Source organism: Tachyglossus aculeatus, chromosome X1, assembly GCF_015852505.1.
Source record: "Tachyglossus aculeatus isolate mTacAcu1 chromosome X1, mTacAcu1.pri, whole genome shotgun sequence".
Taxonomy (NCBI): Eukaryota; Metazoa; Chordata; class Mammalia; order Monotremata; family Tachyglossidae; genus Tachyglossus; species Tachyglossus aculeatus.
In genome coordinates, this window is record NC_052101.1 from 133,930,236 (window position 1) to 133,953,642 (window position 23,407).

The 23,407-nt window shown below is 48.7% G+C and overlaps 2 protein-coding genes across 8 annotated transcripts in view; both read right to left on the bottom strand.

Moving 5' to 3' along the window:
* Positions 1-5,523, bottom strand: part of LOC119950559 (telomere repeats-binding bouquet formation protein 1-like) — a 36,365-nt gene extending 30,842 nt beyond the window's left edge. For all 3 annotated transcript variants that reach the window (XM_038773077.1, XM_038739809.1, XM_038773076.1), the window contains exons 1-3: positions 5,429-5,523; positions 2,270-2,303; positions 1,201-1,308 (exon numbers count right to left, since the gene is read on the bottom strand). In XM_038773077.1, the coding sequence (XP_038629005.1) occupies positions 1,201-1,308; positions 2,270-2,276 (115 nt within the window). In that variant the 5' untranslated portion in view covers positions 2,277-2,303; positions 5,429-5,523. The remainder of the gene's footprint in view (positions 1-1,200; positions 1,309-2,269; positions 2,304-5,428) is intronic.
* Positions 5,524-11,463: 5,940 nt separating this feature from the next.
* LOC119950558 (telomere repeats-binding bouquet formation protein 1-like) overlaps positions 11,464-23,407 on the bottom strand; it is a 50,628-nt gene continuing 38,684 nt past the window's right edge. For all 5 annotated transcript variants that reach the window (XM_038773074.1, XM_038773075.1, XM_038773073.1 and 2 more), the window contains 5 exons: positions 21,960-22,099; positions 20,124-20,212; positions 17,834-17,898; positions 14,049-14,142; positions 11,464-12,241 (listed from right to left, as the gene is read on the bottom strand). In XM_038773074.1, coding sequence (XP_038629002.1) covers positions 12,199-12,241; positions 14,049-14,142; positions 17,834-17,898; positions 20,124-20,212; positions 21,960-22,099 — 431 coding nt within the window. In that variant the 3' untranslated portion in view covers positions 11,464-12,198. The remainder of the gene's footprint in view (positions 12,242-14,048; positions 14,143-17,833; positions 17,899-20,123; positions 20,213-21,959; positions 22,100-23,407) is intronic.

Below are 23,407 nucleotides of genomic sequence, written 5' to 3' on the forward strand. Positions count from 1 at the left end.
AAACACGGTCCTTGTCACACATGGGTTCCAAGTCTAAGGAGGAGGGGGAATGGGTACCGAATCACCATTTTATGCATGAGGAAACTGAGGCAGAAAGAAGAGAAGTGAATTGCCCAAGGTCACTCTGCCGCAGAATGAAAGCTCTTTACGGGCAGAGGACCTGTCTGTTAATTCTGTTATATCACACTCTCCCTAGCACTTAGTAAAAGAAGCAGCAGGGCACAGTGGATTGAGCACGCACCCGCGAGTCAGAAGGTCATGGGTCCTAATCCCAGAGATACCACTTGTCTGCTGTGTGACCTTGGGCAAATCACTTCACTTTTCTGTGCCTCAGTTACCTCATCTTCAAAATGGGGATAGAGATAGTGAGCCCATGTGGGACGCAGACTGTGTCCAACCAGATAGACTTGTATCTACCCCTACACTTAGTACAGTGCCAGGTACACGATAAGTGCTCAACCAATACCCCAATCATTATTATTATTATTCCGGTGCTCTGCACAAAGACTTTAATAAATACCGCCGACCGATTAATAGGTCCCAAAGTAGGCGAGTAGCGGAGCTGGGATTAGAATGGTAAACACTTAACAAATACCACTGTTACCCCTCCCTCCAGACGGTGAGCTCCCTCTGGAGTGTGAACTCGTTGTGGGCTGGGAATGTGTCTAGGAACTCTACTGTACTGTACTCTCTCTGCACACTATAAGTGCTCGATAAATATGATTGATTGATTATTATTATTATTACGACTAGGTCAGTAGGTTGGGTGAAAATGTTTGGGGGCCTGTTACCACTTCGAAGACACCTAGATGCTTGCCCGCCTGCAATTACTGCACTGCCCCTCTCCTGTACTGAGGCCCCTCCCCAACTAACAGAGGAACTCCATTCTTTCGGGATAATGCTAAGGGTCTTTATTAAGCTTTTACTCTGTGCCAAACCCCGGGTAAGTGCGGGGGGCAGACGCAAGGTAGTCAAATTGGACACAGTCCAGGTCCTTCGGTGGAGATCACAGTCAGTCGTATCCCACATTCCTCTCATTCCTACCTATTCAATATCAAAAACTCTTTTTTTTGCTGCGTCAAGAAAATATCACGATCTGCCAATGTCTTGGGAAACAAAGAATCATACATTGCTGCATCATGAGATCTCCAAATGTAAATCCGACAGCCTCCCAGATCAAATTTAAGTAAATCATCTTACTGTTTTCTTGACAAATCGAAACAATTGAGAGCAAAGCAATCTTTACAACAGGAACATTGTCTAGTTGCTTCTTAATGTACTCCAGGAGTATGTCCAAATAAGTCTCAGCTGTTTCAAAAAAAAAATACATAAATAAAAAACGACAGTTAAGGAAAATTGTTTCTGTTTTCCCCAGTGAAAATGAAACTTTGAACATTTGGACTTATTTTTCCTCTGGTACAGTATCTATGAGAGAAACAGAAAATCCTCAGGTAAGAGACCTCCTCCGGTGGGGGACTCCACCTTTTAGGTAAATAACTGTTACACAAATGGTATTATGAAACGATGTGATGCATTCTGTTCCCAAATCAAATCGAATAGCACATAAAGTAGTAATTTTCTGTTGAGCTACTTCGATCAAATGGCTTCATTCATATTCACTCAACCAATCATGTTTATTAAGCCCTTACTCTGCGCAGAGCAGTGTACCTGGCGCTCGGGGAAGTACAATACAACGATAAAGAGTGACAATCCCTGCCCACAACGAGGTCACAGTCTCTCTTTAACTGATCTCTTATATTTACGCTCATAAGCACAGAGGATTTCGATTGAGACTTTGAGTTGGGCCAACTGGTGAGGAGGATAGGTGTTTGTGTGTGTAGAGGGGAGAACGAGGTTGGGGGGCGGGGAGGAGGCTTTGAGAGAATGGAGTTAAGAATGGAGGTAAAGTGGAGGTGAGGATGAGCGGAGGGGGAACTGTGGATGGGAACCGTGGATAAGGAAGAGCAGGGAGGTGGCTCTAGAGGATAAGGTGCAAGGAACGCCTTCCTGATCCAAACACCAACACGGTATTCGGAAGCTACGTGAAGATCGGTTGAGTAGTCTAAAAGGTACCACATTATTATGAATTTTTATTCATATTCTAGTATATAGCAGGAAGTGGTGAGAGGTTGTTGTTGGTGGTGGTGGTGGTTGGGGAGACCTGCCTAAAGACATTACACAAAAAATACATTGAAAATAAACGGGAAAACCGATTCGAGGAACATAACCAAAGAAATTTTACCAGAAGTGAGTCCCTTGCTCTTATTACCTTCCATATTTCCTTTGGTAGTCTTATTCTTTATCTACAAAAAAAGCGTATTTTTCAAATGATTTATATCAGAATCGTTATTTCAGAACGTTGCCGGTACAGTAAAACAAGTGACGAGTTCAAGCACATTTCACAGACAATCCTCTCCTTCTCTGGCTCTTTGATTTTTCCGTCTCTTGCGTGGGATATATTGTCCCAGGGAACGGAAGACCCGGAAGACCTGGCTTCTCTTCACAGTTCTGCCATTCATTTCCCGGGCAAGTTTGAGATCCCCGGTTAATCGGAAATTTGAACAAAGTCATAACTGTGGTAGTCATTAAGTACTTACTATGCGTCGGGCACCGTACTAAGCGCTGGGATAGATACGAGATAATCAAGTTGGACCAGTCCCTGTCCCACTCCGATCTCGTCGTCTTAATCCCCACTTTACAGATGAGGTAATTGAGGCACGGAGCAGTTACGTGCAATTCGGCCCTCTACTTCTTCATGAGACCTCCGCCCCTCAGGCCCTTGGGCCCCCACGCCCCCCTCCCCCCAACACACACACACACACACACACACACACACACACACACACACACACACACACACACACGACAGACGGCAGGTCCGTCCAGATGGTGAGAGTTTGTTCTCCTTTGGTTGTCGGGGCGGACGAGTCGCCCCTCCCGGGCTCCTGGAATGGCAGGGGAGATGGTTCCGGCTGGAGCGTCCCCCTTCCTCTGCCGTGGAGGCCAACTCGGCCGATGGCGCCCCCTGCCCCTGGGGAGGACGGAAACGCCTCCGACAGCGCCCCCTCCCCACATCACTGGGGAAGGCAGGAACTCTGCCCAAAGCGCCCCTCAATTCCTGCGGAGGGGACAGATAAACTTCGCCCGAAGCGCCCCTCAATTCCTGTGGAGGAGACAGGTAAACTCTGCCCGAAGCGCCCCTCAGTTCCTGCGGAGGAGATGGACAAAATCTGCGCAAGGCTCCCCTCAATTCCTGTGGAGGAGAGAGATAAACTCTGCCCAAAGCGCCCCTCAACACCTGCGGAGGAGATAGATAAACTCTGCCCAAAGCGCCCCTCAACACCTGCGGAGGAGATAGACAAACTCTGCCCAAAGCGCCCCTCAACACCTGCGGAGGAGAGAGATAAACTCTGCCCAAAGCGCCCCCCAATTCCCGCGGAGGAGAGAGACAAACTCTGCCCAAAGCGCCCCTCAACACCTGCGGAGGAGAGAGATAAACTCTGCCCAAAGCGCGCCTCAATTCCCGCGGAGGAGAGAGATAAACTCTGCCCAAAGCGCCCCTCAACAACTGTGGGGGAGATAGATAAACTCTGGCCAAAGTGCCCCTCAACAACTGTGGGGGAGATAGATAAACTCTGCCGAAGTGCCCCTCAACACCTGAGGAGGAGAGAGATAAACTCTGCCCAAAGCGCCCCTCAACACCTGCGGAGGAGAGAGATAAACTCTGCCCAAAGCGCCCCTCAACACCTGCGGAGGAGAGAGACAAACTCTGCCCAAAGCGCCCCTCAACACCTGCGGAAGGGAGAGACAAACTCTGCCCAAAGCGCCCCTCAATTCCTGCGGACGAGATAGATAAACTCTGCCCAAAGCGCCCCTCAATTCCTGCGGAGGAGAGATATACTCTGCCCAAAGCGCCCCTCAATTCCTGTGGGGGAGATAGATAAACTCTGCCGAAGCGCCCCTCAACACCTGCGGAGGAGATAGATAAACTCTGCCGAAGTGCCCCTCAACACCTGCGGAGGAGAGAGATAAACTCTGCCCAAAGTGCCCCCCAATTCCTGCGGAGGAGAGAGACAAACTCTGCCCAAAGCGCCCCTCAACACCTGCGGAGGAGAGAGATAAACTCTGCCCAAAGCGCCCCTCAATTCCTGCGGAAGGGAGAGACAAACTCTGCCCAAATCGCCCCTCAATTCCTGCGGAGGAGAGAGATATACTCTGCCCAAAGCGCCCCTCAATTCCTGCGGAGGAGAGAGATATACTCTGCCCAAAGCGCCCCTCAATTCCTGCGGAAGGGAGAGACAAACTCTGCCCAAATCGCCCCTCAATTCCTGCGGAGGAGAGAGATATACTCTGCCCAAAGCGCCCCTCAATTCCTGCGGAGGAGAGAGATAAACTCTGCCCAAAGCGCCCCTCAATTCCTGCGGAGATAGATAAACTCTGCCGGAGCGCCCCTCAATTCCTGTGGAAGTGGTTAAACTCTGCCTGGATTATTTTTGTCCAGAAACGCTCTGGGCATGTTACTCCCCTCCTCAAAAAATCTCCAGTGGACACCAATCAATCTGCGCATCAGGCAGAAACTCCTCACCCTGGGCTTCAAGGCTGTCTATCCCCTCGCCCCCTCCTACCTCACCTCCCTTCTCTCCTTCTCCAGCCCAGCCCACACCCTCCACTCCTCCGCCGCTAATCTCCTCCCCATACCTCGTTCTCGCCTGTCCCGCCATCGACCCCCGGCCCACGTCATCCCCCGGGCCTGGAATGCCCCCAATCCCCCTGCCCATCTGCCAAGCTAGCTCTCTTCCTCCCTTCAAGGCCCTGCTGAGAGCTCACCTCCTCCAGGAGGCCTTCCCAGACTGAGCCCCTTCCTTCCTCTCCCCCATGTCCCCCTCTCCATCCCCCCCATCTTACCTCCTTCCCTTCCCCACAGCACCTGTATATATGTATATATGTTTGTACATATTTATCACTCTATTTATTTATTTATTTATTTTACTTGCACATATCTATTCTATTTATTTTGTTAGTATGTTTGGTTTTGTTCTCTGTCTCCCCCTTTTAGACTGTGAGCCCACTGTTGGGTAGGGACTGTCTCTATATGTTGCCAATTTGTACTTCCCAAGCGCTTAGTACAGTGTTCTGCACACAGTAAGCGCTCAATAAATACGATTGATGATGATGATGCCCAAAAGCGCCCCTCAATCCCTGTGGAGGCGATCACCTCTGCCCAAACGCCCCTCGATCCCCGTGGAGGGGACAAACTCGATTCTGAGGGCTCCCGCCCAAGATGGCCGGCCCCTCACCCCAACGGCCCCGTGGGAGGGACAAACTCGACCCTGAGGGCTCCCGCCCAAGATGGCCGGCCCCGTGGAGGGGACAAACTCGAGTGTGCGGGCTCCCGCCCAAGATGTCCGGCCCCTCACCCTCGGCCCACCTGGTCTCCGGCCCCTCGGCGCCCGCGGCCTCACGTGCTAACTGTGGTGGCTGCCCGCCGCCGGCTTCTCCCGGACGTGGCGGCTCCTCCTCAGGGCCCCGACTCCTCCCCGACGCCTCAGCCACACCCGACTCCGCCGCCCGACCGTCGCCTCGCTTTTCCCGCGCAACGGGCTCCTCCCCGGCCCGGCCCGGCCCGGCCCCGCCCCCCGGGCCCCGCGCGCCACTTCCGCCCTCCTCCTCACAACGGCCGCCCCACCGCCCCCTACCGGCCGCCGGCCGCCATGGCCCTCTCCCTGCCTTTCCCCCTCCGGCCGCACGGCGGCGCGCCGCCCTGGGAAGGCCCGGCGCTCCCTGCCGCCCCCTAGCGGCCCGGCCAACCCTTCGCCGGAGCAAGCCCTTGCCTCGGCGGTCCGGGCAGGCCGGCTCCCGAGCAGTCAGTCGGCCAATCGGTGAGGTGTATTGAGCCCCAGCTCCCAGCGGAGCACCGTAATTAGCACTCGGGAGGATGCAATTAAGTTCGTAGACCCGATCTCTGCCCCCCCCCCCCCCCCCCCCCAGGCGCTTACAGTCTCGTGGGGGAAACATGATAGTAGTGATAGTGCTGAGAGTTCTGTGCTTCCTCCGTGCTAAGCACGGTGGAAGGCCCCGGATAATCACAGCAATTGAAGAAGGGAAAACTGCTACCTATAAATCATTTATTTATATCACTTCTAGACCGTGAGCCCGTTGTTGGGTGGGGACCGTCTCTATACGTTGCCGACTTGTACTTCCCAAGCGCTTAGTACAGTGCGCTGCACACACTAACCGCTCAATAAATACAGTTGAATGAATGAATTCATTCGGAGAGGGAGGAGGCCTTCCCCGACCAAGTCCTCATTTCCTCTTTTCTCACTGCCTTTTTGTTACCCTGACTCTCTCCCTTTCTTCCCCACCCCGCCTGCCATCTCCGCGGCACTTAGGTACGCAGCTATAATTGACTCATTTATGTTAATGTCTGTCACCCCCGCTAGACCTTAAGCTCTTTTGGGGCTGCGAATGCACCCGCTATATTGCCGTGATACACGCTCCCAAGTGCCCTGCACACTCGATGAGCACTCAATAAATCCCATTGATATTAATGACTTCTAAACCATTTATTTGCATCAGTGTCATAAATGATTTCTTTCCGAGTTTGTCGTGGGCGGGGAACGTTTCTACCAGCTGCTGTATACTAAACTCTCCCAAGTGCTTAGTGTCGATCGATCGATAGATCGCATTTATTGAGCGTTTACTATGGGTGGGGCGCCGTACTAAGTACTTGGTACTAAGAACCGTGCAACAGAATTAGCGGACACGTTCCTCCCTTCCCGTAACGAGCTTACGATCTAGAGGGGGAGGCAGACGTTAATATGAATAAGTGATTTATAATATATAATTTAAAGATACGCACACGTGTGGGGTTAGGGGGCGGGGAGAGTATCGCGTGTCCAAAGGTCGTAGATTGAAGCGCACAGACGAGGCAGAAGGGAGAGCGAGCCGGGAAAAAGAGGGCTTAATCGGGGAAGGCCTCTTGGAGGAGTTGTTCATTCGTTCATTCATTCATTCAATCATATATATGGAGTGCTTAATTTGTGCAAAGCACTGTGCTAAGCGCTTGGGAGAGTACAGTACAACAACAAGCAGACATATTATGAATGAATGAATGAATGATCGACTGCCTTAATGCCAATGGTGAGGAGTTTTTTGTTTGAGGATCAATCAATCAATCGTATTTTTTGAGCGCTTACTGTGTGCACAGCACTGTACTAAGCGCTTGGGAAGTACAAGTTGGCAACATATAGAGACAGTCCCTACCCAACAGTGGGCTCACAGTCTAGAAGGGGGAGACAGAGAACAAAACCAAACATACAAAATAAAATAAATAGAATAGATATGTACAAGTAAAATAAATAAATAAATAGAGTAATAAATATGTACAAACATATATACATATATACAGGTGCTGTGGGGAAGGGAAGGAGGTGAGATGGGGGGATGGAGAGGGGGACGAGGGGGAGAGGAAGGAAGGGGCTCAGTCTGGGAAGGCCTCCTGGAGGAGGTGAGCTCTCAGCAGGGCCTTGAAGGGAGGAAGAGAGCTAGCTTGGCGGATGGGCAGAGGGAGCAGGGCATTCCAGGCCAGGGGGATGACATGGGCCGGGGGTCGATGGCGGGACAGGCGAGAACGAGGTACGGTGAGGAGATTAGCGGCGGAGGAGCGGAGGGTGCGGGCTGGGCTGGAGAAGGAGAGAAGGGAGGTGAGGTAGGAGGGGGCAAGGTGAAGGACAGCCATGAAGCCCAGGGTGAGGAGTTTCTGCCTGATGCACAGATTGATTGGTAGCCACCGGAGATTTTTGAGGAGGGGAGTAACATGCCCAGAGCGTTTCTGGACAAAGACAATCCGGGCAGCAGCATGAAGTATGGATTTAAGAGGGGAGAGACACGAGGATGAGAGATCAGAGAGAAGGCTGATGCAGAGGATGTGACCTTAGCGATGCTTGGAAGGCGAAGAGAGCTGGGGTCTGGCATATATGGCGGGGGAGGGAGTCCCAGGCCGGGGAGGACGTGGGAAGGGGTCGTCGGCGAGATTGATGAGATCAGGGCACAGTGAGTAAAATGACACTAGAGGAGCAAGAGTCTGTGGGCTGGGCTGGAGTAGGAGATTAGTGAGGCAAGGTAGGAGGGGGCGAGCTGATGGAGGGCTTTAAAACTGACGGTAAGGTGTTTCTGTTTGATGCGGAGGTGGGTGGGCAGTCAGTCATTCGAGCTTCTTGAGGAGTTTGGAGACATGGACTGAACGTTTTTGTTGAGGAATGATTCCATCAGAGTGGGGAGAGACGAGAGGGCGGGAGATTAACAAGGAGGCAGATGCAATAGTCAAAGTGGGATTATTAAAGTCACATCTCTTCCAAGAGGCCTTCCTCAATTAAACTCTAGTTTCCCCGGATCCCTCTCTTCTGCGTCATCTAAAGCACTTGTTTCTGTCACAGTTGGACAGTTGGTATTCGCCCCACGCTCGACCCTGCATTCATTAATTCCTTCATTCACTCGTATTTACGGAGTGCTTACTATGTGCAGAAGATTGTAATAAGCGCTCGGGAAAGTACAATACAGCAATAGAGAGTTGACTACCCCTTCTACTCCATACGTTGTCTAACTTTGGCTTCACTGACTCTGTCCTCCCCTGCTTCTCCTCTTTTCTCTCTGGCCATTCATTCTCAGGCTCCTTCACGGGCTCCTCCTCTCCCTCCCACCCCCTAACTGTGGGGGTCCCTCAAGGTTCAGTTCTTGGTCCCCGTCTAGTCTCCATCTACGCTCCCTCCCTTGAAGAACTCATTCGCTCCCACGGCTTCAACTACCATCTCTATGCGGATGACACCCAAATTTATACCTCCTGCCCTGTTCTCTCTCCCTCCCTCAAGGCTCACATCTGTTCCTGCCTTCAGGACATCTCCACTTGGTTGTCCTCCCGCCACCTCAAACTCCTAATGTCCAAAACAGAACTCCTTATCTTCCTTCCCAATCCGTCCCCTCCCATCCTTCCCGTCTCGTGAGCCCATAACCTTGGTGTCACCCTTGACTCCACTCTCTCATTCACCCCACAAAGCCAATCCGTCACCAAATCCTGCCGGTCTCACCTTCACAATATCGCCAAGACCCGCCTTTTCCTCGCCATCCAAGCCGCTACCGTGTTAGTACAGTCACTCACCCGGTCTCGACTGGATTACTGCATCAGCCTCCTTTCTGACCTCCCAACCTCCTGCCTCTCCCGACTTGAGTCCACACTTCATTCGGTTGTCTGGATCATCAAAAACGTTCAGGGCATGTCACCCTAACTCCTCAAAAATCTCCAAATATCAAACAAAACCCCCTATTGGCTTTAAAGCTCTCCATAACCTTGCCCCCTCCTACTTCACCTCCCTTCTCTCCTTCTCCAGCCCAGCCCTTGCACTCCGTTCCTCTGGAGCCGCTAACCTTCTCACTGGGCCTCCATCTCGCCTGTCTCGCCGTCGACCCTTGACCCACGTCCTCCTGGCCCTCTTCAAATCAGCCAATCACTCTTCTCCCCCTTCAAAGTCCTACTGAAGGTGCACCTCCTCCAAGAGGGCTTCCCAGACGAAGCCCCGCTTTTCCTCAGCTCCCCCTCCCTTCCACTTCACGACTCACTCCCTTTGCTCTTCCACCCATCCCCGCCCCACACCGCTTGTTTATATGCATAGATCTATAATTCTATTTATGTTAATCCCTGTTTACTTGTATTGATGCCTGTCGCCCCCCCCCCCACCCTGCCCCAAGACTGTCAGGCCCTTGTGGGCACAGATTGTCTCTCTTCATTTGCTGTACTTTCCAAGTCCTTAGTACAGTGCTCTGCACACAGTAAGTGCTCAATAAATACGATTGCATGAATGCACAGCACTGTATTAAGTGCTTGGGAATTCAAGTCGGTAACATATAGAGATGGTCCCTACCCAACAACGAGCTCACAGTCTAGAAGGGGGAGACAGACAACAAAACATTTAGACAGGTGTCAAAACCATCTGAACAAATAGAATTAAAGCTATATGCACATCATTAACAAAATAAATAGAAAGCATGTACAAGTAAAATAGAGTAATAAATCTGTACAGATGCATTACAGGTGCTGTGGGGAGGGGAAGGAGGTAGGGCAGGGGGATGGGGAGGAGGAGAGGAAGAAGGGGGCTCTGTCTGGGGAGGCCTCCTGGAGGAGGTGAGCTCTCAGTATGGCTTTGAAGGGAGGAAGAGAGCTAGCTTGGCAGATGTGTGAAGGGAGGGCATTCTGGGCCAGGGGAAGGACGTGGGCTGGGGGTCGATGGCGGGACAGGCAAGAACGGGGCACAGTGAGGAGCTTAGTGGTGGCAGAGGAGAGGAGCGTGCGGGCTGGGCTGTAGAAGGAGAGAAGGGAGGTGAGGTGCAACTTGTACTTCCCAAGCGCTTAGTACAGTGCTCTGCACACAGTAAGTGCTCAATAAATACGATTGAATGAGTGAATTAATAAAGGTAGGAGGGGGCGAGGTGATGGAGAGCCTTGAAGCTGAGAGTGAGGAGTTTTTGCTTGATTCGTAGGTTGACAATCCCTGCCCACAACGAGCTCACAGTCGACAGCGGGGGAGATAGACATCAGTACAAGTCAACCGGCATCGATATAAATACATAAAAATACAGATACATACATAAATGCTGTGGGGCGGGAAGAGGGGGCAAGAGCAAAAGGAGCAGGTCAGAGTGATGCAGAGGGGAGTGGAAAATGCGTATTTTTACTTGTCTTTAAGTTGAGATTGATTAAGAGACTGGGAATGGCAGCACACCTATTGTCTGTGGAGATGGACAACAAACGTGGTGACAATGGAGAGTGCAGGCTTAAGTGAAAAGGCGAACATGCCGACAGTGGGATTGCCTGACAGGTCGTAGCCATGTCTCCGAGGAACCACACCAACAGATGCTTGATCTTCAAACTGACTGTGGAGTTCTCCTTTCACTCCAACGCCTTCAGACTTCACACATGCTCCGGGAGAGGGAGGTGGTGGCTACCATTTTGCTCTTTTTAGCCAGAAGCTCATAATCAGGTCAAACCTCATGTGTAACCAAAGGGCCAAAGATGTGCCCCCTTACATTGCTCGGGGAAGTGTAACACACGGGAATTTGTGTGCTGTTCTTCGGAAAAATAACTGGGTTTCCTACACCATCTTTCCAAGAGGGCCATAATTAGGTGAATCGTTTATACAGAGTCGGTTGCTTTTTTGGATCACGTGAGGCTTTTAATTCGAGGTTTAAGAGCCCTGAGGGTAGTAAAGTCAGAAAAGTAGGTAATGCCATATGTACATATTTCCAAAGTTAAGCCAGGATGATAGGCTGTTGAATAAAAGAATGGAGAACATAATAGATTAAGAGAACTGGTGATGTATCATTCAGTGGGGCCAAGTAGTGCAAGTATAGTTTCACAAGACAGAAATGTTTCATGAATGAAGAAGATACTCAAAAGGACTACTCGGATAGCACTTTCAGAACAAAAAACATTTTTATTTAATGGTAGCATCTCATTTAATTTACCTAAAAAAACTCAGTTGGTCAAAAGTGTTTTCCATTTCTATGTCATACATCAGGCTAGAGACTAAGCAAATCTGTCCGAACCATGGGCTACATTTTCCCCTAGAATATAACTCATTCCTTGGTAGGAAGTTTGGTTCTTAAATGACTTAGGCAAAAGGACACTTTTAACATTCAACAAATTACTACATTCACTAAGAATCCTACTTAACCATCAAATTCGACTACTACATCAAAAAATGCTATTAAAACAATTACTGGATTTTGCCCTTCTTAGTTGTTTCTCTTTGGGAAAACCAAAAGGCAAATTCTCAAAGACACCTTTAAAAGGAGCACACACTAGGGTGTTTCTTCCTTTTCGACAGGCTTCTTGAAGAAGCTAAGCAAAGGTCTCCAGAACTCATGCTACCAAAAACCCCTTTAGGGAACAGTGTGACTGGGCCCCCATCTGAATATCATGCCGTGAAACTAATCGGGATCGGCAGGACAGCGCTTGCTTAAAACAAAGAACAGTTACACTTTCTAAAAATCTCTACCAAAAAAACTCTTTCAGAAATTACATATCACTTAATTTTTCTAACTTGTAGTTTTAATGGGACAAATCCATTGAAGTCTTCGTTCCCGGGTAAGACCACCAAATTGAATTCCAGTGGTTTCCCGGTTTCTTTACTCTAGTTCAGCTGTTGGCTACTTTTTCTTCTGCACCTTCTTGGTGGATTTTTCAGTTGTTCTGCAATCATTACATATGTAAGATGAATGCTTTTCTCAGTCTCTATACCTGCAGTACCTATCGAGCCTTGTGTCCATCCGTCCATCCCTCCATCCACCTGCCCGCCCGCTCCCCCGCCTCACCCCGACTTACTAGAAGAGTCATGATGGGCCAGAGACTTGCCCCCACCTAGCAGGCGTGAGGAGGGACAATGTCTTCCCCATGGAGCAGAGTGCACACAGCCCTCTGGAGCACCTTCTGGCGCCACGGTTAGAGACAAGCCAGCAAGGGGGATGGGGAATAGGGGCCGCCAACAATTCTGCAACCACCATAGTGGCCCACGCTCCATTCCCTTCAACGATTTACCAGTACACCTGAGAGAAATGTGTGAGGGAGCACAGAGCACCGTGCAAGGAAGAAGGTGGTTTTCAGCTCCTCCAATGTCCAAGGGTGTGGTACAGCCTGCTTGACAGTTCAGGCAGGAGACTAGGGCTCTTTAGGACTAATAAATTACTAAGAATAAATAGGGCCCTCTTAGTAGTGCTTATGTTCATCCCATTACTCTACCACTTCCTCATACGAGTAATGTATTTCAGGGTCTGCCCCCACCACCCCGCTTGATTTAAAGCTCTTTGAGGGCAAGGGTCACATTTACTAACCCTATCATGTGCCCCCAAATGCTCAGTTCAGTGCCTTTGTACACAACAGGCACTCAGAAAATGCTACTGCTCCTGTTGCTGAATCCTAATTTCACTTCTTTTCAGTGTCATGAGTTCTCAGTTCCCCATAACTCTTTGCTGTAATTTTCATAAGAACCACCGAAATTGCTCAAATTTCCAAGATCTTACAGCTAAGCCAAGCAGGTGGAATGAATTGAACCGAAACCGTGTGGGTGCTTCATGAGAAGGACTAGAAGATGAAATTAAACGCTACAGCTACATCTATGTTTCCAAACCCATCCAGGCATCTGGAAAACTCGCTGGCTAATTCGATCCCATCCAGAACGTTGGTCTGGATATTTCCTTAACCTCAACATTTTTCTGCCTGGAAAGGGATTTGCTGTTCCAAACGGATTTCCAATGCTTGTCACAAGCACACAATCAGAGGGCTGGAAGGGAATTCAAGAGATCATCTGATCCAGCTCCTTGCCCCTAGAAGCTTCTGATTAAGGGGATAATTCAGTGAGTTGTTAGGGGAGAAAAGCACACAAGCTTAAGATGGCAAAGTTACTCGATTCATTTTGGAATTAGTATAGATGGGTCCATTCTCTTCCTTCAAGGGTGTTGGTGCTTCGTACTGTAATGTACAGCGAGAATGAAGAACTCTGGCTGTAGCGTGGCCTAGCAGAAAGAGCACGGGCCTGGGAGTCAGAGGACCTGGGTTCTAGTCCGGGCTCCACCACTTGTCTGCTGTGTGACCTTAGGCAAGTCACTTAACTTCTCTGTGCCTCAGTTACCTCATTTGTAAAATGGGGATTGAGACTGTGAGCTCCATGGGGGACAGGGACCATGTCTACTCTGATGATCTCGATCTAACCCAGTGCTTAGTACACTGTCCGGCACCCACTAAGTCCTTAAACGAATACCATAAGAAAATTTCTGCCTGGATCCACTGCTTTGCTGTCACATCACTGAACTAAAAAGTGGAAAGACTTCACTGGTATGATCCTAACCTACCGTCTGCACTAGTGGGAAGATCGGGGTGAAACTGAGAACAGTGAAGGTACAAGGTCAGTCATATAACGTAAGTTTACCCAGTTTTCTGAGACCACGAGGGTTATACAGATGAGGAACCTCTCTCTAAGGAAATCTTGTGCTGTAGTACTCACCGCTCCTGATTCACGTTGCCCGTGGAAAGGGCCTTTCTTTTAACACCCTGACGTTTTTTATCTTTTCCTTCTGCTGTGTTGCTTGGCAGATCGGCTGGTATGAAAAAGAACATCGCTGAAAAGATCTTTTTGACTTCATCACTATGAATCTTAAATACAGTACTATCGAGTTCAGAATTCCTCTGGTAATAGTAGTAATTATAATGGCATGTGTTAAGTGCTTACTACGTGCCAGGCACTGTACAAAGCGCCGGGGTGGATGCAAGCAAATCGGGTTGGATACAGTCCCTGTCCCATGTGGGGTTCACAGTCTCGATGGCCATTTCCCAGATGAGGTAACTGGGGCCCAGAGAAATGAAGTGACTTGTCCAAGGTCGCACAGCAGACAAGCGGTGGAGCCAGGAGTAGAACCCATGACCTCCTGGCTCCCGGACCCGGGATCTATCCACTAGGCCATGCTGCTTCTTTAACCGCGGTACCCTACAGATTTTGTTTTCATTTTGTGTACTTATCCAAGTCTTTATACTGTCTTCATGTTCCGTTTCCCTTCTCCTTATGTGGCTGTGGCCAGGTGTGCCCCACCCCCTGGCTACGGTGTCAGATTGTGAGCCCCCGGAGAGACAGGAACTGTGTCTAATTTTCACTTGTGTATTCTTTCCCAGCACTTGGTACAGTGTTCTGCACACAGTAGGCATTTAATAAACATTACCACTCCAACTACAAGCTGCTACACACATCATCTTCCTGAAGCACTGCTCGGCCCACCTCTCTCCTCCACTGGTTCCCTCCCCCTGTCTTTCCCATCACTGTGGACAACACCATTACCCTCCCTGTCTCCCGAGCCCACAACCTCTGCATTATCCTAGACTCATCTCTCTCATTCAACTCCCATATTCAAATCTGTCACCAAATCCTGTCGGGTCTACCTTCGTAACATTGCTAAAATCTGCCCTCACCTTTCCATCCAAGCTACCGCCATGATGATCCAAGCACTTATCGTATCCCACCTTGACTACGGCGTCAGCCTCCGGACCGACCTCCCTGCCTCTTGTCTCACCTCTCTCTGGGCCTTAGTTCACTCTGCTACCCGGATAATTCTTCTAAAGAAACATGCGGTCCACATGTCCTCACTCTTCAGGAAACTCCAGCAGTTGCCTAACTGCCTCCCCATCAGACAGAACTCCCTGATCATCGGCTTTAAGGCACTCAATTGGCTGTTCCCCCTCCCACCTTACCATGCTGATTTCCTACTGCAACCCAGCTTGAGCACTTGGCTCCTCTAAACACCAATAAGAATAATAATGAATAATAACTACGGTATTTGGTAAGCGATTACTATTTGCCAAGTACTGTCCTAAGCGCTGGGGCAAAGACAAGGTAATCAGGTTGTCCTTCGTGGGGCTCACGATTTCATTCCCCATTTTACAGATGAGGTAACCGAGGAACAGAGAAGTGAAGTGACTTGCCCAAGGTCCCACAGCAAATAGCAGAGCAGGGATTAGAACCCACAACCTCTGCCACTCCACCGGGCTGCTTCTCGACCTACTTACTGCACCTCTGTCTCATTTAACTCGGCACCGACACCTGGCCCACCATCTCCCTCTGTCCTGGAACTCCCTCCCCCTGTAAATATGACAGGCCACTATTCTGCCCACCATCAAAGCCTCGTTCAAATCATATCTCCTACAAGAGACCTTCCCCGATTAACCCTTTGCTTCCCCCAGTCCCTTTCTCTTCTGTACCACCTATGCACCTGGTTCTGAACCCTTGAAGCCTTGCTATTCACCTACCCCTTCAGCCTCACAGCACTTTTGTACACATCAGTAATTTCTTTTAATGTCTGTCTCCCCTCTGTAGACTGTAAATTTCTTGTGGGCAAGGAACATATCTACCAACTACCTTGTATTGCATGTGCTCTCACAAACACTTAGCACAGTGCTCTGCACATGGTAAACCCTCAAGAAAATACACTGATCGATTAGTCATTGATTAATTCTGAAAGTAATGACACTGGATCGGGACAAAAATGATTTCCCCTCCAACATTCATCCAGGTTTGCAGGAATGAAACATCCTTGGCATTGTGTTACTTCACCAACCTACGCATCAGGCAAAAACTCCTCACCCTCGGCTTCAAGGCTGTCCATCACCTCGCCCCCTCCTACCTCACCTCCCTTCTCTCCTTCTACAGCCCAGCCTGCACCCTCCGCTCCTCTGCCGCTAATCTCCTCACCGTGCCTCATTCCCGCCTGTCCCGTCGATCCGCGGCCCACGTCACCCCCCTGGCCTGGAATGCCCTCCCTCCAGACATTTGCCAAGCTAGCTCTATTCCTCCCTTCAAAGTCCTACTGAGAGCTCACCTCCTTCAGGAGGCCTTCCCAGACTGAGCCCCCTCCTTCCTCTCCCCCTCCTCCCCCTCCACATCCCCCCAACTTACCTCCTTCCCCTCCCCACAGCACCTGTATATATGTATATGTTTGTACGTATTTATCACTCTATTTATTTTTTTATTTATTTTATTTGTACATATTTATTCTATTTATTTTATTTTGTTAATATGTTTGGTTTTGTTCTCTGTCTCCCCCTTTTAGACTGTGAGCCCACTGTTGGGTAGGGACTGTCTCTGTATGTTGCCAATTTGTACTTCCCAAGCGCTTAGTACAGTGCTCTGCACATAGTAAGCGCTCAATAAATACGATTGATGATGATGATGATGATGAATCCCTGTCCCACGTGGGGCTCACAGTCCTCATCCCCAGATGAGACAACTGAGGCCCAGAAAAGTGAAATGACCTACCCAAGGCCACACAGCAGACATGTGGCAGAGCCGGGACGAGAACCTAGGTCCTTCCTACTCCCAGGTCTCTGCTCTAGCCACTCCATGATGCTCATCAACACCTCTTCACTTCCCTACCTCATCATGCTGCTTGTTCCCATGCTCAGAGCCTGGCTGCACCCATGACTATTAGTGTAGCTGAATTGATTTTTTCCATCATTCATCCTACTGTTTGATTTACCCTGTACCCCTGTACCCTTTGGGTTAAAATAATCTTGGTTCGCAGATGAAGCAGCATGCTCCATTGGAAAGAGCATGGAACTGGGAGTCAGAAGACCTGCCTTCCAATCCCAGCTCCACCACTTGTCCCCTGGAGTGAATCCAATCCAATCCAGTCACTCAGGAGCAAAGGTTTGAGGGGGAGGGAGAGGTTATGGTATTAAGCCCTTACTACATGCCAGGCACTGTTTGATAAGTGCTGGGGTAGATAGGAAGCAATAATAATAATCATAATGATGATGATATTTGTTAAGCACTTACTTTGTGCCAAGCACTGTTCTAAACGCTGGAAGGTTGGACGGAGCCCATGTCCCACATGGGGCTCACAGACTGAATGGGACACTTTACAGATGAGGTAAGGGAGACCCAGAGAAGTTAAGTGACTTGCCCAAGGTCACACAACAGACAAGTGACGGATTCGGGATTAGAACCCAGGTCCTTCTGATTTCTAGGCCCGTGTTCTCTCCACTAGGCCAGACTGCTTCTCAATGGTGCCACATGTAGTGGAAGGTGAGCCCGCTGGCGGGTAGGGACCATCTCTATATGTTGCCAACTTGTACTTCCCAATCACTTAGTACAGTGCTCTGCACACGGTAAGCGCTTAATAAATATGAATGAATGAATGAATGAATGAATGAAACAGCCACTTGAGATGGTGAAGAGTGGGCCCATTTTCTCCCCATAAATGTCCAGCTAAGCTTAACAAAAAGAGAAACCATCTGTTACTGTACCTTTCTTTGGTGGTTTCTGTGCTCCAATTTCAGTGGCTGGAGCTGAAACTTGATCTACACGTTTCCTGAAACAAAAGGGAGAGTAGGTTAAAATGACAGAATAGACGGTTCTCGTTAATTTCAATTAATGACCAGGATGAAGGAATTGAGTGTGTACTCATGAAATTTACAGTGAATACAAAATTGGGTCGAGGGGGGAGGGGCGATAACATTTTGGAAGGCCAAGTGACCCTGAACAAATGATCCCCCAAAAAGACAATGGAAGTCAGAAAGGACAGTGCGAGACAATACACATAAGGAGAAAAAAGGCAATATAAAGGGGAAAGGCTAGCCAGGCACACATATGAAAAAGACCCGGGGGCCGGGTGGTCATAACTAACAACGACCAAACGATCATTCTATTGCATTCACCGAGCTAAGCAATGTACCAATAACCCGGGGATGTACAATGGAAGGAAGACACACACTGCCTGCCAGAAGGCAGAGAGCCTCAGTGCCGACAGTGAGTTTTCATCTAATGCGGAAAGATGTGGGAAGCCAGTTTGGGGGCAGGGGGGTTGGCACGGGGTTCGTTCCCCATTTCTGAGATTCTACAAAGCGCAGACTATTATTATTATTATTACAGTATTTGTTAAGCACTTACTATGTACCAAGTACTGTTCTAAGTGATCGGGTAGTTACAAGGTAATCAGGTTGTCCCATGTGGGGCCACAGTCTTAATCCCTATTTTACAGATGAGGGAACTGAGGCACAGAGAAGTGAAGTGACTTGCCCAAGGTCAAACAGCAGTCAAGTGGCGGAGGCAGGATTAGAACCCACGTCTCTGACTTCCAAGCCCCTGCTCTTTCCTTTAAGCCATGCTGCTTCTGCTAGCTCAATCATGTCAGAATTCAATGGGTTTTGGTGGGCAGGAGGAAGCGGGCAGGAAAGCTCCCTATCCCCTAGATCACACAATGCTGAAACTCATTGAATTTTCATCCACCTGCATTTTACAGTAACGCAGTATGACCACTCTGAATTAAACCTAACTGCTGGGTTTCCTTTGGTTACTATTTACTTTCTATAAATTATGTACGTTTACAAATTACATATTAATTTAACTAGTGAGTAAGTTGGCATTAGAGGAGCCAAGTGTGCCGGCTGGGTTGTAATAGGAAAGCAGCAACATGAGATAGGAGGGGGTAATGTGATCGTGTGCTTCAAAGCCAACGGTAAGGAGTTTCTGTTTGATGCCGTGGTGGATGGACAGTCACTGGAGGTTCTTGGGGAGTGCGGAAACATGGACTGAATGGTTCTGTAAAAAACTTAGCCAGGCAGCAGAGTGTACAATGGACTGGACTGAGTAAGGACAAGAGGCAGGGAGGTCGGTGAGGAGGCCCATGCAGTAATCGAGGCAGGATAGGATAAGTGCTTGGATTAGCGTGGTAGCAGTTTGAATGGGGCAGAAAGAGCGGATTTCAGCGATGGGACTAAGTATGTGAGTTGAATGAGAGAGATAAGACAAGGGAAATGTCAAGGTTAAGGGCTTGTGAGACAGGGAGAACGGTGGTGCTGTCCACGGTGATAGGAAAATCAGGACGACAGAATTTTGGGTGGGAAGATGCGTTCTGTTTTGGCCGAGATAAGTCTGAGGTGTCTGCGGGACATCTGAAGAGAGATGTCCTGAAGGCAGGAGGAAATGTGAGACTGCAGAAGAGGTGAGACATAATAATAATAATAATAATAATAATAATAGTATTTGTTAAGTGCTTACTATGTGCCGAGCACTGCTTTAAGCGCTAACATCAGGGCAGGAGATTGAGATTTGGGATTCATCTGCACAGAGATGGTAGTTGAGGCTGTGGGAACGATTGAGCTCTCTAAGGGAGTGGGTATAGATGGAGAATAGAAGACGATCCAGAACTGAGCCTTAAGGGACTTCCAAAGTTGGGGGAGAGGGGAAGGCAGAGGAGGAGCCCGCGAAAGAGGCTGAGAATGAGCGGCCAGGGAGATAGGAATAGAACCAGGAAAGGACCATGGCGGTGAAGCCCCAACTGGTTAATGTTTCCATTAGCCAGCTCATCATTATCACTATGACCTTGGGCAAGTCACTTAACTTCTCTGTGCCTCAGTTCCCTCATCTGTAAAATGGGGATTAAGACTGTGAGCCCCACGTGGGACACCCCGATCACCTTGTATCCTCCTGAGTGTTTAGAACAGTGCTCTGCACATAGTAAGCACTTAACAAATGCCATCATTACTATTACTATTATTATCATTAGCAGGTGTGGGGAAAATCGGAACACCTAACTCAGAATGTTGCTTTGGACGTTTCTGTTCTCGGTAGATGCTTGTCACCACGGGCTTTCCAATGATGCCTTTTATTTTAGAGCCTTGATCCTGAAATACAAAACACCACAGTAACAGTTCCAAAAAGGCAGGCTAACCTTTGGCTCCCCTTAGCATTTCCCTCACAGAATGTGGAAAATGAGTGGCATTTACTAGAGAAAAGACAATTTTTAAAAGCAAAGATTAGGACTCGTCCCCCTCTCCATCCCCCATCTTACCTCCTTCCCTTCCCCACAGCACCTGTATACATGTATATATGGTTGTACATATTTATTACTCTATTTATTTATTTATTTATTTATTTTGCTTGTACATTTCTATCCTATTTATTTTATTTTGTTGGTATGTTTGGTTTTGTTCTCTGTCTCCCCCTTTTAGACTGTGAGCCCACTGTTGGGTAGGGACTGTCTCTATGTATTGCCAATTTGTACTTTCCAAGCGCTTAGTATAGTGCTCTGCACATAGTAAGCGCTCAATAAATATGATTGATTGATTGATTGATTGATTGACTTGTAATTCTCTAGTCCTCTCGCAAGGGCTCAGTGCTCTGTCTGCAGTTGGCGCTCACTAAATATGACTGACTGATGGACCGGGGGGCTCGCAATCAATGCTATTGGGAAGCTCACAATAGCAAGAGGCCAAATCAAAAGCAGGGCCAGGATGTGCAAATGGCAGAAGACCAGGGAAGGGCTACCTTCAGACGCATGGAGTGTGGAAGGGGTTGTCCCTTGGGTGTCAGTAGATGAGATCCCTGCCCACTGGGAGCTTACAACAACTGCACTCATATGGACAAACTCTCATCCAGGGCAGGGTCATTTCCCAACTTGAAGAAGGACTAGATAGATGTCCTTCAAACTACCACAAGCCTATCAATGGAATTTAATGAGCAGTGCTTGCTATATGCAAATTCACGATTGAAGTTGCTCCAGGCCGCAGCTGGCTGCAAGTTCATGGGGACCTAATTATTACCTCCCCACACCATCCTGGGCCTAAATCCTTCCCGCTGGAGTATTTTTGCCCTATATTTCAGCATGTACTATCGTGGCAGAAGGTCTCTTAAAAAGCCAACCAATAGCAGCGTTATTGTTCCTTTTTGGCCCTCATTCCTCTCAGGGGCACCCCAGGAGGGGCGGGGCCCAGGACATCCCACGTGTGCTGTCCCTCTTCCCCGCTCCCCCCCGCCTCTTCTGATGGGTCTTGGACCCGTCAGCATAAGTGGTTCCACCCTCCCTGGCCGGCGGACCCTAGAGAGTTAACCGTGGGAGGAGTGGTGGGGCAAGAGAGTGAGTGTCTTCGCCGTGTGGGTGGGGCTGGGTGATGAGGGATCTTCTAGACTGTGAGCCCGCTATTGGGTATGGACCATCTCTATATGTTACCAACTTGTACTTCCCAAGCGCTTAGTACAGTGCTCTGCACACAGTAAGCGCTCAATAAGTACGATTGAATGAATGAATGAAAGAGAAGGGGCAGCGGGGATTCGGGTGCATGGCTTCATCCTTCATCCCCCTCTCCCGGACAACAGCAGCTGTACAGAACTCCATTCCCTAGGAAGGGTGGAGTCCCCAGGAGGAGCGATTGGCCCAATTGACCCTTCCCTATGAATGGTCAGGATGCCCTTCCCTGAAAGTTTCCCTTCATCTCTTACCTACGCAGAAAATAACAGAATGAAAAGCCTGGAGAACTGGTGATTCAGCTTTCTATCCTTCCCAAATTTATCATTCATACACACCAAGAACCATCAGGCCTTCCCTAAAATTTAGGGAAGGAGACTTATAAGCTTTGAAATAAACAGGCAAACCTTATTTCCTTTTTTTTTACGTTGTTCTTTAGGCAAGGTATCTTTTGTTTCCCTCGAGTGGCCACCAACATTTCCTGGATTTCTTAGTTCAGAAATCCTTTGTGAAATATATGCAAGAAATTTACTGAGTAATTTATCAGCTATATAAAAGGTAAAAAGAAACAAAAGAAAAACAGAGAAAGAGGTGAACAAATGTTTTAATGCTAATGCTTTATTTTCATAAAATCAAATTCACAAAACCTGCTCACCTACCACTTTAATGTCACCAACTTCAGTTCACAGACCATCACATAATACACTAAACCCACATCACACTCCACATCGTGGAACCCCAACTTTCCTTCGGAAACAACATTAAGACTAAACGACACAATCTCCTAGACTGTAAGCTCGCTGGGGGCAGAGAAGATGTCTACCAACACCATTATGATACTTAGTACAGAGTGCTTAGTACAGTACTCTGCATACAGTAAGTACTCAATAAATAGCATCGATTGATTGATCTCCTTAAAGGAATCAGGGACAGTAAAAAGGGAGATCCTTATTCAGTCCATCATTTGCAGAATAATAGTTGAAATCCAAGTCAATGTCCTGTCAGTAATGTGGTATCAAAGCGCTTAGCCCTTGTGTTATCTTCAAGTGCATATGCTAACAGAACAAACATGAAAACATTTTTCCTCCCACTTTCTAGCCAAATTAGAGTTTCACTTACAGATGCCTAATGCCTGTTCTTTGAAATGAAACAATGATTCCGGCAGCCAACACTTGTCTTTCCTACAGTAGGTAAGAGACACCTCTGCCGCTAAATCCTGCTACTCTTCCTCCAACATGCTTCCCTGGCACTGCCCCCCCACCCCCCCACCCCCCTTATATGATCTCTTCCCCTGCCTCCAGTGTTTTCCCCTACAGTCTATTCTACACACTGCTATCCATATCATCTTCTTGAAGCATGTCTCAGCACACCTATCTCAGTTCCTCAAAAACCTTGCAATGGCGACCCGTCTCCCTTCATATCAAGCAGGAACTCCTTATCATCGCCAGCTTTCGCCAGCTTAAAAATCAGTCCCCTTCTTCCATGACTATCCTGCCCACAAGCTAACTGTCCCTGGTTCTTCTATGCACTTGGATCTGTGACCTTTGGGCATTTTATATTCACCCCACCCTCAACCCCACAGCACTTATGTTCATATTTTTAAATTACATATTATTTATATTAATGTCTGTCTCTCCCTTTAGACTGTAAGCTCACTGTGGACAGGGAACATGTCTGCCAACTCTGTTGCACTGTACTCTGCCAAGCGCTTGGTACGGTGCTCTGCACATCGTAAGAACCAAAAAAGTACCATTGCCAATGATGGCTCTCGAATCTCCCACCTCCATCCCCTCGGTTCAGGCTGTTCCCCCGACCTCCAATTCCCTTCCCGGCCAAATCAATCGATTGCATTTAT